Source organism: Wolffia australiana, chromosome 19 (genome assembly GCF_029677425.1).
Source record: "Wolffia australiana isolate 7733 chromosome 19, ASM2967742v1".
Lineage (NCBI taxonomy): Eukaryota > Viridiplantae > Streptophyta > Magnoliopsida > Alismatales > Araceae > Wolffia > Wolffia australiana.
In genome coordinates this window covers 3930693-3944077 of record NC_135853.1, presented here as the reverse complement: position 1 = coordinate 3944077, position 13385 = coordinate 3930693, and the positions used below count along the sequence as shown (strand labels likewise).

At 45.0% G+C, this 13385-nt stretch overlaps 1 protein-coding gene and 1 long non-coding RNA gene across 3 annotated transcripts; one reads left to right on the top strand and one right to left on the bottom strand.

The window, feature by feature from the left end:
• Positions 1–4077: 4077 nt before the first annotated feature.
• LOC144715607 (uncharacterized) lies at positions 4078–5684 on the top strand. The gene is made up of 3 exons (XR_013584666.1): positions 4078–4237; positions 4413–4484; positions 5517–5684. It is a non-coding gene; the product is annotated as an uncharacterized LOC144715607 (long non-coding RNA).
• On the bottom strand, positions 5459–10721 carry LOC144715606 (PLAC8 family protein). Of its 2 annotated transcripts, XM_078590554.1 has the most exons (6): positions 10067–10230; positions 8268–8317; positions 8105–8184; positions 6397–6623; positions 5744–5954; positions 5459–5653 (listed from the first exon to the last, which is right to left on the bottom strand). In XM_078590554.1, exons 1-5 carry the CDS (start codon positions 10079–10081, stop codon positions 5784–5786), a joined length of 543 nt encoding a protein of 180 aa, XP_078446680.1. In that variant the 5' UTR covers positions 10082–10230; the 3' UTR covers positions 5459–5653; positions 5744–5783. The 2 variants fall into 2 exon arrangements, with proteins under 2 accessions (XP_078446680.1, XP_078446679.1); XM_078590553.1 differs by lacking the exons at positions 8105–8184; positions 8268–8317 and adding an exon at positions 10530–10721 and having other exon boundaries at positions 10067–10243.
• Positions 10722–13385: the final 2664 nt, after the last annotated feature.

Sequence of the window (13385 nt, the reverse complement as noted above, 5' to 3'; positions counted from 1 at the left end):
TTTGGTCATTATGGGGATTTGTATTTTTTGGTAAACCATCTCTTGGGAATAGTCAGTACGACCCACTTTGTGAAGAGGTAATCCTCTCAAAGTAACATGTTATTTTGACAAGTTCCTAAGAGAGTTGTCTCACACCTCCAGATATTGTGTCTCTTTCTCTATCTCTCTGTGTCTCTTTCTCTCTCTCTCTCTCTCTGTATCCTATCTATCTCTGTGTCTCTTTCTCTCTTTACCTCTCTCTCTCTCTATATATATCCCTCTCTATCTCTTCGTATCTCTTTCTCTCTCTCTCTGTATCCCTCTCTCTATCTCTGTATCTCTTTCTCTCTCTCTATATCCCTTTCTTTTTCTCTGTGTATCTCTTTCTCTCTCTCTCTCTGTATCCCTCTCTCTATCTCTGTGTCTCTTTCTCTCTCTATATATGCATCTCTCTATCTCTGTGTCTCTTTCTCTCTCTCTCTGTATCCCTCTCTCTATCTATGTGTCTCTTTATCTCTCTCTATATCCCTCTCTCTATCTATGTGTGCGTCTCTCTCTCTCTGTATCTCTCTCTCTATCTATGTGTATCTCTTTTCTCTCTCTGTATCCCTCTCTCTATCTCTGTGTCTTTTTTTTCTCTCTCTCTCTCTGTATCCCTCTCTCTATCTATGTGTGTGTGTCTCTCTCTCTCTGTATCCCTCTCTCTATCTATGTGTGTGTGTCTCTCTCTCTTTGTATCCCTCTCTCTATCTTTGTGTCTCTTTCTCTCTCTCTCTCTATGTATCCCTCTCTCCATCTATGTGTGTGTGTGTGTGTGTCTCTCTCTCTCTCTATCTCTGTGTGTCTCTTTCCCTCTCTCTATGTACCCTCTCTCCATCTCTGTGTGTGTGTGTCTCTCTCTCTATCTCTCTCTCTCTCTATTTCTGTGTGTCTCTTTCTCTCTCTCCCTCTATGTATCCCTCTCTCCATCTGTGTGTGTGTGTCTCTCTCTCTCTCTCTGATTCCCTCTATCTATGTGTGTGTGTCTCTCCCTCTCTCTGATTCCCTCTATGTGTATGTGTGTCTCTCTCTCTGATTCCCTCTATCTATGTGTGTGTCTATCTCTCTATCTATGTGTGTGTGTGGCTCTCTCTGTATCCCTCTCTCTTCTCTGTAGGTCTCTTTCTATCTCTCTCTATCTCTCTCTCTTTCTCTCTCTATATATAAATCTGTGTCTCTCCTCTCAATCTCTCTGTATCGCTCTCTCCAAATATACGTGACTCTCCCACTCACTCGCTCATAGAGCTGGCAGACGTAGACGGGCGACGAAATTGAACGGACAGAATGTATAGGAACGGAATTCCGTTCAGATATCCGTTTTTCACAAAAAATTTCATCATTTGTTACCGTTCTGTCATCTGCAGGTTTCTGTCATTCTTCCGCTCCGTCATTCGTCTATTGACGTAAACGGAACGGAACGGATGGTTCGGTGACGGAAAATGAAAACCCCCTACTCACGCCCCTCTTCTCCGAACCCTTCGGTGCTCTTCCCCCCTCTTCTCGCTGAAGATTGATTGATTGATTGTTATTTATGGGATGATTGATGAAGGCTGAAGGACATCAGATTGACGAACACAAATTTCACCCCCAAGAAACTAATACAGCAATTGGCAAAAATGTCAGAGATTCAATGTAAAAAAGGTAGGTTTATAAACAAATATGGTAAAGCATACATTTTAAAAAAATATGCACGAGTTTGGTCCAATTATGGTAAAGTTCTTCATGAAAATCAAGGACGTGGGCACCGTAAAAATACGGGCAAATTGTCCTGTATATCCCAAGTTTTTCAAAATGTCTACGCGGCATTTTTCCGAGATCTATCCCGCATTTTTCCGACGATGATGTGGCGTCCGACGCGGCATCCAAGTGGGCTGACCGTGATAGACGTGGCATCCAAGTCGGACGCCACGTCGTCGTCGGGAAAAAACCCCACTCTCTCTCTCCCTCCTCGATCTCTCTCTCTCTCTCTCTCTCTCTCTCTCTCTCTCTCTCTCTCTCTCTCTCTCTCTCTCTCTCTCTCTCTCTCTCTCTCTCTCTCTCTCTCTCTCTCTCTCTCTCTCTCTCTCTCTCTCTTGCGCGATCGGTCTCTCTCTCTCTCTCTCTCTTGCGCGATCGGTCTCTCTCTCTCTTCCTCTCTCTTCCGTGATCTCTCTCTCTCTCTCCTCTCTCTCTGCGAGCTCTTTCCCTCCCTCTCTCTCCGCGATCAGTCTCTCTCTCTCTTCCGCGACCTCTCTTCCCCGCTTTCTCTCTCTTCCGTGATCTCTCTCTCCCCTTCTCTCTCTCTGCGGTCTCTCTCCCTCCCTCTCTCTCCGCGATCAGTCTCTCTCTCTCTTCCGCGACCTCTCTTCCCCTCTTTCTCTCTCTCCCGTGATATCTCTCTCTCCCTCCCCTTCTCTCTCTCTCTCTCTCTCTCTCTCCTCTCTCTCTCTGCGGTCTCTCTCCCCCCCTCTCTCTCTCTGCGGTCTCTCTCTCCCGTTCTCTCTCTCTGCGGTCTCTCTTTCTGCGGTCTCTCTCCCTCCCTCTCTCTCTCTGCGGTCTCTCTCTCCCGTTCTCTCTCTCTGCCGTCTCTCTCCCCCGTTCTCTCTCTCTGCGGTCTCTCCCCCTCCCTCTCTCTCTGCGGTCTCTCTCTCCCGTTCTCTCTCTCTGCGGTCTCTCTCCCTCCCTCTCTCTCTCTGCGGTCTCTCTCTCCCCTTCTCTCTCTCTGCGGTCTCTCTCCCTCCCTCTCTCTCTCTTCCGCGATCTCTCTTCCCCTCTTTCTCTCTCTCCCCTTCTCTCTCTGCGGTCTCTCTCCCTCCCTCTCTCTCCCTCCCTCCCTCTCTCTCTCCGCGATCAGTCTCTCTCTCTCTTCCGCGATCTCTCTTCCCCTCGTTCTCTCTGTTCCGTGATCTCTCTCTCCCCTTCTCTCTCTCTCTGTGGTCTCTCTCCCTCCCTCTCTCTCTCCGCGATCACTCTCTCTCTCCCAGGGTTTTTCGACATGGACGTGGCGTCCGACTTGGATGCCACGTCTATTACGGTCAGCCCAGCTGCCCATTTTGCCGTCCGCGTCGGACACCACGTCAGCATCCGGAAACACGGGGATAGATCGCAGAAGTCTTAAAAACTTGGGGATAGATTGCGGAAGTTTTAAAAACTTGGGGATAGATCGCGTGAAAAAAAAACCTGGGATAGATCGCGTACATTTTTAAAAACCCGGGATATATGGGACAATTTGCCCTAAAAATACTCGGCATTATGGGATAATCCCAACTCATTGCTGCATGATAGAAGCTCCAGCAAGAAGCCAAGCGGATGTAGCAGCATCCCGTTTAATCCACCGAACACCTTCGTGCTTCATCCAAGTTACAAAACTTTTCTACATGAACTCACAATCGTCTTTTTTAAACAATTGTCATCAAAATATCATTACCTCCGCGATCATTTGGAAATATGCAACCGATCGGGACGGCATTCTTTCAAACAAGCGGTACAATCTTGGTCATTTCGGGATAGAGATAGAGATGGCGGTACATCCTTTCAAATATGCAACTTTGTTTTTTTTTATTAAAAAATAAAAAAACACGCGTTATACATTAATATTTTCGTCCACCGATATAGTCATCCATTGTTTTCGTCATTCGTCCGTAGTTTTCTTCATCCATCATTCGTCATGAATGACAGATGACTAATGACGAATGCCGGACATAGGACCATTCAGTCATCCGTCAATCGCTACAGACGGAGACGGATGACGAAATCAATGTGACGGATGACGAAAACGTATATAAATATATTAAGAAACTCTACGTATTAAGAAACAATATATTAATATATCAAGGGTGTCCAGGCCCATGGGACTTGGGAGGAGATTCCATTAATTGTCTACATCCCGAGGTGCACTGTTTCTGCAGGGCAAGATGAATGGCACCTGAATTTAAGGAGAAAGGCCCCTCTTTCGGCCACCCACTTTCAAGCGGGCCATAGCCCAAGTGGGAGATAAATCTGCAAGCCCAGACAAACAAAATAATAATAAAATAACAATAAATCCATCTTTCTTTCTCAATCCCTGATAGAAAAATCTCCTCTCGCCTCCCCAAAAGATCTAAAAATGGTAGACAGTTGACGGGTGTTGGTTATCGAGAGGATGGGAGAGGAGGAGGTGAAGGTGGGAAGAGTGGAGAGAAGGCAGAAGAGGCAGATGAAGAACAGAGAGTCTGCCGCAAGATCTAGAGCGAGAAAACAGGTTCATCTTCTCTCTCTCTCTCTCTCTCTCTCTCTCTCTCTCTCTCTCTCTCTCTCTCTCTCTCTCTCTCTCTCTCTCTCTCTCTCTCTCTCTCTCTCTCTCTCTCTCTTCTTTTTTGCTCTTGGTGATGTTGTTTTTCTTCTCTTAGACGTTTGGTTTGATGTGGTCTCTCCAGGCTTACATTAGCGAGTTGGAGGATAAGATTTCTCGGCTGGAAGAAGATAATAGAAGACTCAGAAACCTGCGGGTGATCTCTCTCTCTCTCTCTCTCTCTCTCTCTCTCTCTTTCACGCGTGTGCAACACTTACACTCTCTCTCTCTCTCTCTCTCTCTCTCTCTCTCTCTCTCTCTCTCTCTCTCTCTCTCTCTCTCTCTCTCTCTCTCTCTCTCTCTCTCTTTCACGCGTGTGCAACACTTACACTCTCTCTCTCTCAGACACACACGCTATCCCTCTCTCTTACACTATCGTCTCACTCTTTCCCTCTCCCTCTCTCACACACAGACATCTATCCCTCTCTCTTCCACTCACTCACTCTCTCCCTCTTTCATACACACAATATCCCTCTCTCTTCTACCCTGCTCACCCTTTCTCCCTCTCTCTCTTCTACTCTCCTCGCTCTTTCTCTCTCCTCATCCTTTCTCCCTCTTTTACTCTCCTCAGCCTTGCTCCCTCTTTCTCTCTACTCACCCTTTCTTCCTCTCTCTTCCACTCTCCTCATCCTATCTCCCTCTTTCTCTCTCCTCATCCTATCTCCTTCTTTCTCTCTCCTCATCCTATCTCCTTCTTTCTCTCTCCTCATCCTATCTCCTTCTTTCTCTCTCCTCATCCTATCTCCCTCTTTCTCTCTCCTCATCCTTTCTCCCTCTCTTTCTCTCTCCTCATCCTATCTCCCTCTCTTCTCTCTCCTCATCCTTTCTCCCTCTTTCACTCCCCTCACCCCCTCTCCCTCTCTTCTACTCTCATCCTTTCCCCCTCTTTCTCTCTTCTCATCCTTTCTCCCTCTCTCTCTCCTCAACCTTTCTCCCTCTCTCTCTCTCTCTCCTCAACCTTTCTCCCTCTCTCTCTCTCTCTCCTCAACCTTTCTCCCTCTCTCTCTCTCTCTCTCTCCTCAACCTTTCTCCCTCTCTCTCTCTCTCTCTCCTCTACTCTCCTCACCCTTTCTCCCTCTCTCTCTCTCCTCCACTCTCCTCACCCTTTCTCCCTCTCTGTCAACACACCCACACACACACTCTCTCTCTCTCTATATATATATATCTGAACAACCGTCAAATCAAGCAGGAGCTGGAGAAAGAATTAAGCACTGTGCCGCCTCTTCAAACGAAGGCCCAGCTCCGTAGAACAAACTCGTCCCCACTTTGACATCCTCCCAACCCCAATATTCAAGTTTCATCTCACTACCTTGTCCAGCTTTATTCCTGCAGTTTTCAAAGAAAATTGGATTAAAAATCGACTCTTAAGCCCAAAAAAAAAAGAAACAGAGAGAAAGAGAGATGAAATATACGGACGCTGCAGAGAGAGAAAGAGATGGCGAGGGGTCCCTGCAACTCAATCTTCTGAATCGGATTCCATTTTCTGAATAGACGGAGGTTTTACGACCGCCAGATGGGGATCGGACGGCCCTGGATCTCCCATCCTCTCCCGGATTTCCCTGTATTCTTGACATAGGGCGCACACGTGGCAGAACAGATGGGTTGCCAAGTCTCCACATGGCGCTTCCTGAGTGGTTGAGGCGTAATCAAGAAATAGAAAACAAAATCCAAGACCCATATGTATATAAAACAAAGACTCAAGGGAATGGGACTATGATCAGTAAACCATACGAGGAAGAATGGAGAGGAATAGTATCATCATGTTGATGACTAAGATGAGCACCAGTGGCATCCGAAGATGAACAATGATGCTGACGAGTTGAATGTTTAATATAGGCGCATGAGAATCATCGTTTTTATACTGATAGAAATGATTTTGAGGATTATAGTTTTGATTTTACGCAGGGTTTACTAATTTTTTCCTGAAATGCTACAACCAAGTTGCTTGGTTTCTCTATTGAATTCAACTATTCAAGATGCATTAATGTAAAATTCAAAGATTTAGCACAATGTCGTTCTAACATCTGAAATAAAAAGTTGATAATGATTTTAATTATATTTTTACTAACCTGAAGATTGTATTTCGCTCGAAGGGAACTGCGATAGCCGCAGGCGTAAAATGCAACGATAGATCCAGGGAGTCCGATTAGGATTCCTTCGGTCAGCAGACAGCACATCCCGTTGACCAGACCCCAGAGAATAAAATGGGTCAAACATGGGCCCACCAAAGTTTCAGCGCCCAGCAATTCTGCATTCTTACCAAAAAGAATGCACGGGCAGAAAAAACCCATGCAACCTGTAAAATCAGAATGGATAAAAAATCAAGACGATAGTTAAAATGATAAAATAAAGTCGATATTAAGGTGAATGTTTGACTGCATCGACCAAGATAAGCCTAAAATTAGGTTAAAAAGGTTAGTCAAAGACAAGGAAAATAGACCAGCACAAGAGTAGGGATGAGGGAAGAGGCGATTGTAATAAAACTAGAAAATAAATGATAAAAGTAATGAACAGAATATAACTTAGATTTTGGCATGTTAATGGACAGTTGACTCTCTGAATGAATGGGCTGTCAACCGTCATAGAAGCCTGATAAGAGACAACAGAAACGAAAACTCATTCATCTTGTGAATTTTGAAAACTCGTTTTTAGTATCTGCCAGTATTTTCATTCGTAGCACAATGCCGATCGAATACGATGTCATTACTGACATGAACATCAGGAGTTAATATAGAGGGATCAATCAGAGGAGGTATGGATAAATTTACAAGGAAACAGGCTGACGATGCACAGAGGTGAAGACAACCATGGGCACAGGGAATCATAGGAGACGGGCAAGAGAGACTGTGAACTACGACTTCAAACTTGATGATTTTTTTTGAAGAAAGACTTCAAAACTTGATGATGCCGATAAAAACCTGAGTTCTTATAATGGAGGATAAGGATAGAGAGGAAGACTGGCGGTATAATCATGGCCCAGAACTATGAGGGAGATGGAAATGGAGCATGCCAGAAAGATCATCGGCAGGGAGAGGAGGTTGGGATGGACATCAGTGATACGAACCCGGATCTAGGTTCGTATCGGGAGGACGGTAGAGGGCGAGGAGAGGTAGAAATTCCCGGGGTAGAGAGAGGTGAAACGGGAATGGTCGGGGGAAGGCCGAGCTGAGAGGGTAGGGATCGGCCGAGGACGAGCCGCCAGAAGACACGGTGAGGTAGAGACGATCACGAGGGCAGGGGATCATAGAGGGAGAGAAGGAGACCAGACCTAGATGAGGAGAGGGGAGACAAGAACTTCTTTCTTCTATCTTCTTGGCTGCCCTCCCTTTCCTTATTTAAAGGAAATACATAATCGCCAAATGACTGAAATGCCCTTATGGGCTAAATGACGAAACTACCCTAGATAGGTTTAGGATCCTATCAATCAGCTAGAGAAGAGATACTGGCCGAATGGACATCCCACTGGGAAGGAGAAACGAGAACCACCTCGGATAAAACTTCTTATCTGACCATCTGATGGGAGGACTATAATTATATTAAGGGACGAACACCCCAAAACCTCAAGGACGAAAATGCACGATCAGGACAAAACCACAGAGTAACATACACGATCAGGACCGCATCACATACACGAGGAATAGTCTGCCAAGTATTGTTGTCTCAGGATTCAGCAGAGACGCTAGTACCCAGCGAGCGGGCCTCTCACCGAAATATAAATACCAGAAAAAGTAACATGATAGCTAGGATGTATGCCCGTGACAGAGTTAAAATATGAACTTCTAAAATGAGGCCCGAAAGGCATTTGATAAGCCCACTTTGAAATCCTTCCACCCCTGATGTACGCAGTCAATAGGTTTCTGAAAGGATTTATTGAAAGGAGTATAAATGGGCAGACAGAGGAAAAAGGAGGAGAACGAATTGCAATAAGGAGATGACAAACCGCGATATCACTGGATGCAGTAATCTTTTGCCATGAAGCCAAATACAGACCTGAGGACATTTGACAGATTTTATGAATGGTCAGTAGAGATGCGTCGAGGGGTATTTATACACTTATGAGGTCAAGAAAGGTTAAGGTCTATCAATGAGACCCTAAAAAATACTCACAGATATATCGAAAGATGTATCTATCAGCACGTGTCCCCCAAATTCCATAAGGATGAAAGCATCATCATTTCATTTCTGAATGTATAATTATTTACTATGTCAACATCTCTCTCTCGCCATTCGTCATTCTGATGATGAAATTTAAGGAAGGTATGTAAGGCTTAGATGATCTAGGAATATGTCACAATCCCAATATTTACTTATAAGAGAAAGAATAAGGCATGTGATTGGAAGAGAAAGAAAATGGAAGAGTCCACACATGCAAAAACACATGGGGATTCAAACAAGTCCACGTTGGGTACAGCACCAGTAGTGGAAGGGGCGAGTTCTTGATCTATACAAGGAAGCCCCCACCGGAGGAAGTGGGCATTCAGCTGTAGAGCTGTGGGAAACACGTCTAAGTCGGGAATTCTACTTCTGTCTGGAGATCGGCATTGCTACAAATTCTTTGTGAGTGTTTCTTTTTTCGAGTATTTAATTATTAATTTGGTAGGGACCATATCAGAATATAACATAGAAAGAATGAGAGAAAGGAATATTCAAGAAGATGAAATGTTCACTGAAAGAAAATACAAGAACGAGAACAGGATGGAATCAAAAGATGGAGAAGACGAGACAGCATCAAGAACTAGAAGGAAAAGATACAATCAGGATCTCCCAGCATCAAGGGAACGCCTGTTCGACATATATCCTACTCTCATGTAGAGCCCGCTCTTCACTGGGGAGTTCATCTATCTTTTATCCTGATATCTGTGTCCAATTTACAGAGGTAAAATATTTCTAAGGCTAAACGACTATTTTTTTTGAATTAAAAAAAAAAGACTAATATACCCAGTTCTTGCTCTCAGAGTCAACCGCACACTGCCATCATGCCAATGGCATCGGCTTTTAGTGTGTGGCTCTAAAGCTTTCCTTGGCAGTTTTCCAGAGACAAGAAGACATACTAAACAGGCAAAGCCAAGAAGGCAAATCACCAATAAAGATACAGAATGATGTCAACTGAATTTTCATAAAGACAAGAAAAACTCATATTCCCGAAAAATAAAAAAGGTCTCGACATAAAAAGCTGTTTAATAGTATCTGTAGATCGTTCCCCTTGTCCCTTCTTTATGTGAGAGAAATCCAATAATGCGCATCATTTGATATCAAGAAACAGTTAATAAACAGTCGCCATTTGACCCAGATTCTATATGAATAATACTAAAACTAGAAAATTGCTAACGCATTCTAAAATTGGGTCGACAGATGCTCTTGCTTCCAGAAAAAATGGGAGAATAAATAGTTTCAACCATGAACGCTTATCGAGATCTCCAGAAAATGATCAGTTTCAAAACATAATCTCAACAAGTTTGGCATTCCGTCGTTTCCATGTGCATTTAAATTCTAGTTATTCGCCAGAAAAGGGCATCATAAAGACATCCTCGAGTTAGCTCGTCAGATCAGTTTTATGTTTGTCAGCTGTCATATCAGAACCTCCATTTCAATTGTAAACGAGCTCCTCTGGCATAATTTCTTCATAAAAAGAGATATCCGAAGCACAAGATCAAACGGCCAACGTTCAATTATTAAGTAGCACCTTTTAATCTGTCCTTCAGACAAATCAAGGAATCAACAGAGCATAGAATAGCATACAGCTCGGCATGTCATCGAAGCAAGCACATATTCCAGACGACCACAGAGTGGAATCCCTCATGATATGACGACGAACCTCGGAGGATTCACAGGTCACAGGCGCAGTTTCAGCTTCCAAATCTGACGGATCTAGAGGAATGTACTGTGGCGGCTCGTAAGTGTTGTGCATTTTCCAACCTATAACACAAACAAATCAAATCTCAGTCAACATTTAAAAAAGTTAATAATCATTAAAAAAAGAAATCAATCATCTGATACACTTCCGCAACAGAAACAGATCGAAAACACGACTCGTTCATACAGGATCCAAGAATCGCCGAAAATAATCAGAAAATATATCATAGAAACATCAAAAAGATAAAAAAACGGAGCAGTAGCATCGAAACATGAGGGAAAAACATGTTTCCTGGTGATTCGAAGTATAAAAAGACATGTAAAGCAGGAGAAGAGTGAAGATCGCTACGTGACTGATCTCGATCAAGATACTTCTCGGCAGAGAGAGAGAGAGGAGAGCTCGCGAGCCGAAGAGAGGGAGAGAGATTCAGGCAGCTGCCGGCGATCTTCCATGAAATCTTCGCCCGTTTATCCTTTTTCAGACGCTGATCACGTTTCCAAGAAATCTGCGATGATTTTCTTAATGACCCGCAGGATTTCAAATTTGGCCCAAATTTCGCCCAAATTTAAGGCCACGAGACGGAGACGGACGAAGAAAACATATGGGCCGGGACGAAATAAGACGGAACGGTTTTCCGTTTGACATGGAGTATGCAGTTTAATTTCGTTTTTGTCTGACGGCCCGCGTACAGTTCCTGATCGTCTGGGACGTGGATGATGGACTGGACGCGACAAAGATCGCCCCGTCCGACATCCTGAATCACTGCAGGGACGCGGACGGGATGGTTTTTTTGTCCGAGATTAGGGAATGGCACATCCAGGACGTGACGCCCGGACGTGACGGGATGGATGACGAGCCGTGACGAACGGTGACGTGGCAAAATGTTCGTCACGTCACCTGCACGTCACGCGTCCGAGAACTTTGAAAAAAATCGTCATGTAACCGTCACACGTCCATGCATCCTCATTCTGTCACATCACCATGACGGTGACGGCATCACCGTCACTGGTCGCCCACCATCAGGTCGCGGATGTCTGCCCGGAAGTCGCCCCCTGACGGCAGCCCCGTCCCCGACTAGTACACATCTGCGTTCAGCGGCACCGTCGCCTTCACCGTCGCCTTCACCGTCCCTGCCAGCTTCTCCGCCGCCAGCGCGCTCTGCATGTTCCGCAGCGCCGGAAACGTCATCCCAATGAAGCTGTCTGCAGGAACGGATCTTTCCCCACCGCCACGTACCTGCGACCTACAAGGGCGAGATAACGAGCGGAGAAGAAGAAGAAGAAGAAGGAGGAGGAGGAGGAGGAGGAAGAAGAAGAAGAAGAAGAGGAGGAGGAGGAGGAGGAAGAAGAAGAAGAGAAGAAGAGAAGGAGGAGGAAGAAGAAGAAGAAGAAGGAGGAGGAGGAGGAGGAGGAGGAGGAGGAGGAAGAAGAAGAAGAAGAAGAAGAAGAAGAAGAAGAAGAAGAAGAAGAGGAAGAGGAAGAGGAAGAGGAAGAGGAAGAAGAAGAGGAAGAAGAAGAAGAAGACGAAGACGAAGATGAAGACGAATACAAAGACGAAGAGGAAGGGGAAGAAGAAGAAGAGGAAGAGGAAGAGTAAGGAGAAGAAGAAGGATAAGAAGAAGGAGAAGAAGAAGGAGAAGAAGAAGGAGAAGAAGAGGAAGAAGAGGAAGAAGAAGAGGAGGAAGAAGAAGAAGAAGAACAAGAAGAAGAAGAAGAAGAAGAAGAAGAAGAAGAGGAGGAGGAGGAGGAGGACGTCATCGGTGACGAACTTTTTGTCACGTCACACGTCCAGACTACCCCGTCACTGTCATGTCATCGTCATGGGCAATACGTCACCGTCACCGTCACGGCTCATCTGGTTCATCACCGTCACCGTCAGGTCATCCGTCGCGAGTGCGTCACGGTGACGCGTGACGTGAACAATGACGTTTGGCGATCCCTAGTCCGAGTGGATGAAATCTGTTCCGTCCGTTGGTCTCGGGACAAAAGTCCATCCCGATTTTCGTCCAACCTTGCGGACGGGAAGATTTTTTCGTCCTGGGATGAAAAAACCGTCCGGTCCGCGTCCCTGCACTAGTAAAGTTCCGGATCATCTGGGACATGGACGATGGACAGGACGGGACGATGATCGTCCCATCCGACGTCCAGAATCAGTCCAGGGACATGGACGAGATGGTTTTTTCGTCCAAGACCTCTGGACGGGATGGTTTTTCGTATGAGTGAACGAAATCCATACCGTCCGTTGGTCTCGGGGTGAATTTTGGTCCCAGTTTTCGTCCAGCCTTGGGGACGGGACGCTTTTCATGACAACTATCTAGGGCAGACTGTTACTGTAGATACATATGATAACTTCTTGATTCAATTGCTCCCCATGATAAAGCCTCACATGTATCACTTGTTCAGCTTATGGTATTACTGAAGAAGTGTATTCCGCCTGCTCAATGCACCCTTTATGTCATCATTGACTTTACCACAGGATTTCTTCATGTCTATCTAGAATATGTTTTATCTCCTATGTTTATTTGCTTGATGACAACTTTGTGGATGGGACTTTTTTTGGGAATTTGAGGCCTTGATCAACACAATCAGTACTTGACGACAAATCTAACAAAATATAAAAAAAAAAATTATGAGTGAATGTGAATCAAAGACGGATCAGAAAATTAAAATTATAGAAAAAAAATATCACTGTTGCAGGGATCAAATATATAGTTTATTTGTTTCTTGAGTGAACATATTTAAGCCATTCAAATGACCAGACTCTAAATGTGTCTTCTCAATCTTAAAAGTGTTGGATCTCCTATTATTTTCCTTGAATTTTGCTCCTGGAATCTGATTTACTCTCCGTCTATTCTCACAGGAAGCAATGCTTGGAAGATGAAAATTGTGGAAAGGTAGAATGGTATAATCTCAAGAGTATGAAAGAAGGAGTGGGGGGGTTCCTCCTTATGTAGAGGAGGAGAGAACCCTACAAGAGAGAGAGAGAGTATTACAGTAATACCCCTGAAGGGGGGTATATTCACTCACACTCCCCCTCAAGCTGGAGCGTAGATATCAAACATGCCCAGCTTGCGAGAGATGACGTCATAAGAGGTAGTGCTCAGTCCTTTGGTGAAGATGTCCGTCAACTGGTCCGATGATCCCACATGGGGAGTAGTGATGAGTCCCGCGAGCACACGATCACGAATCGCATGACAGTCGATCT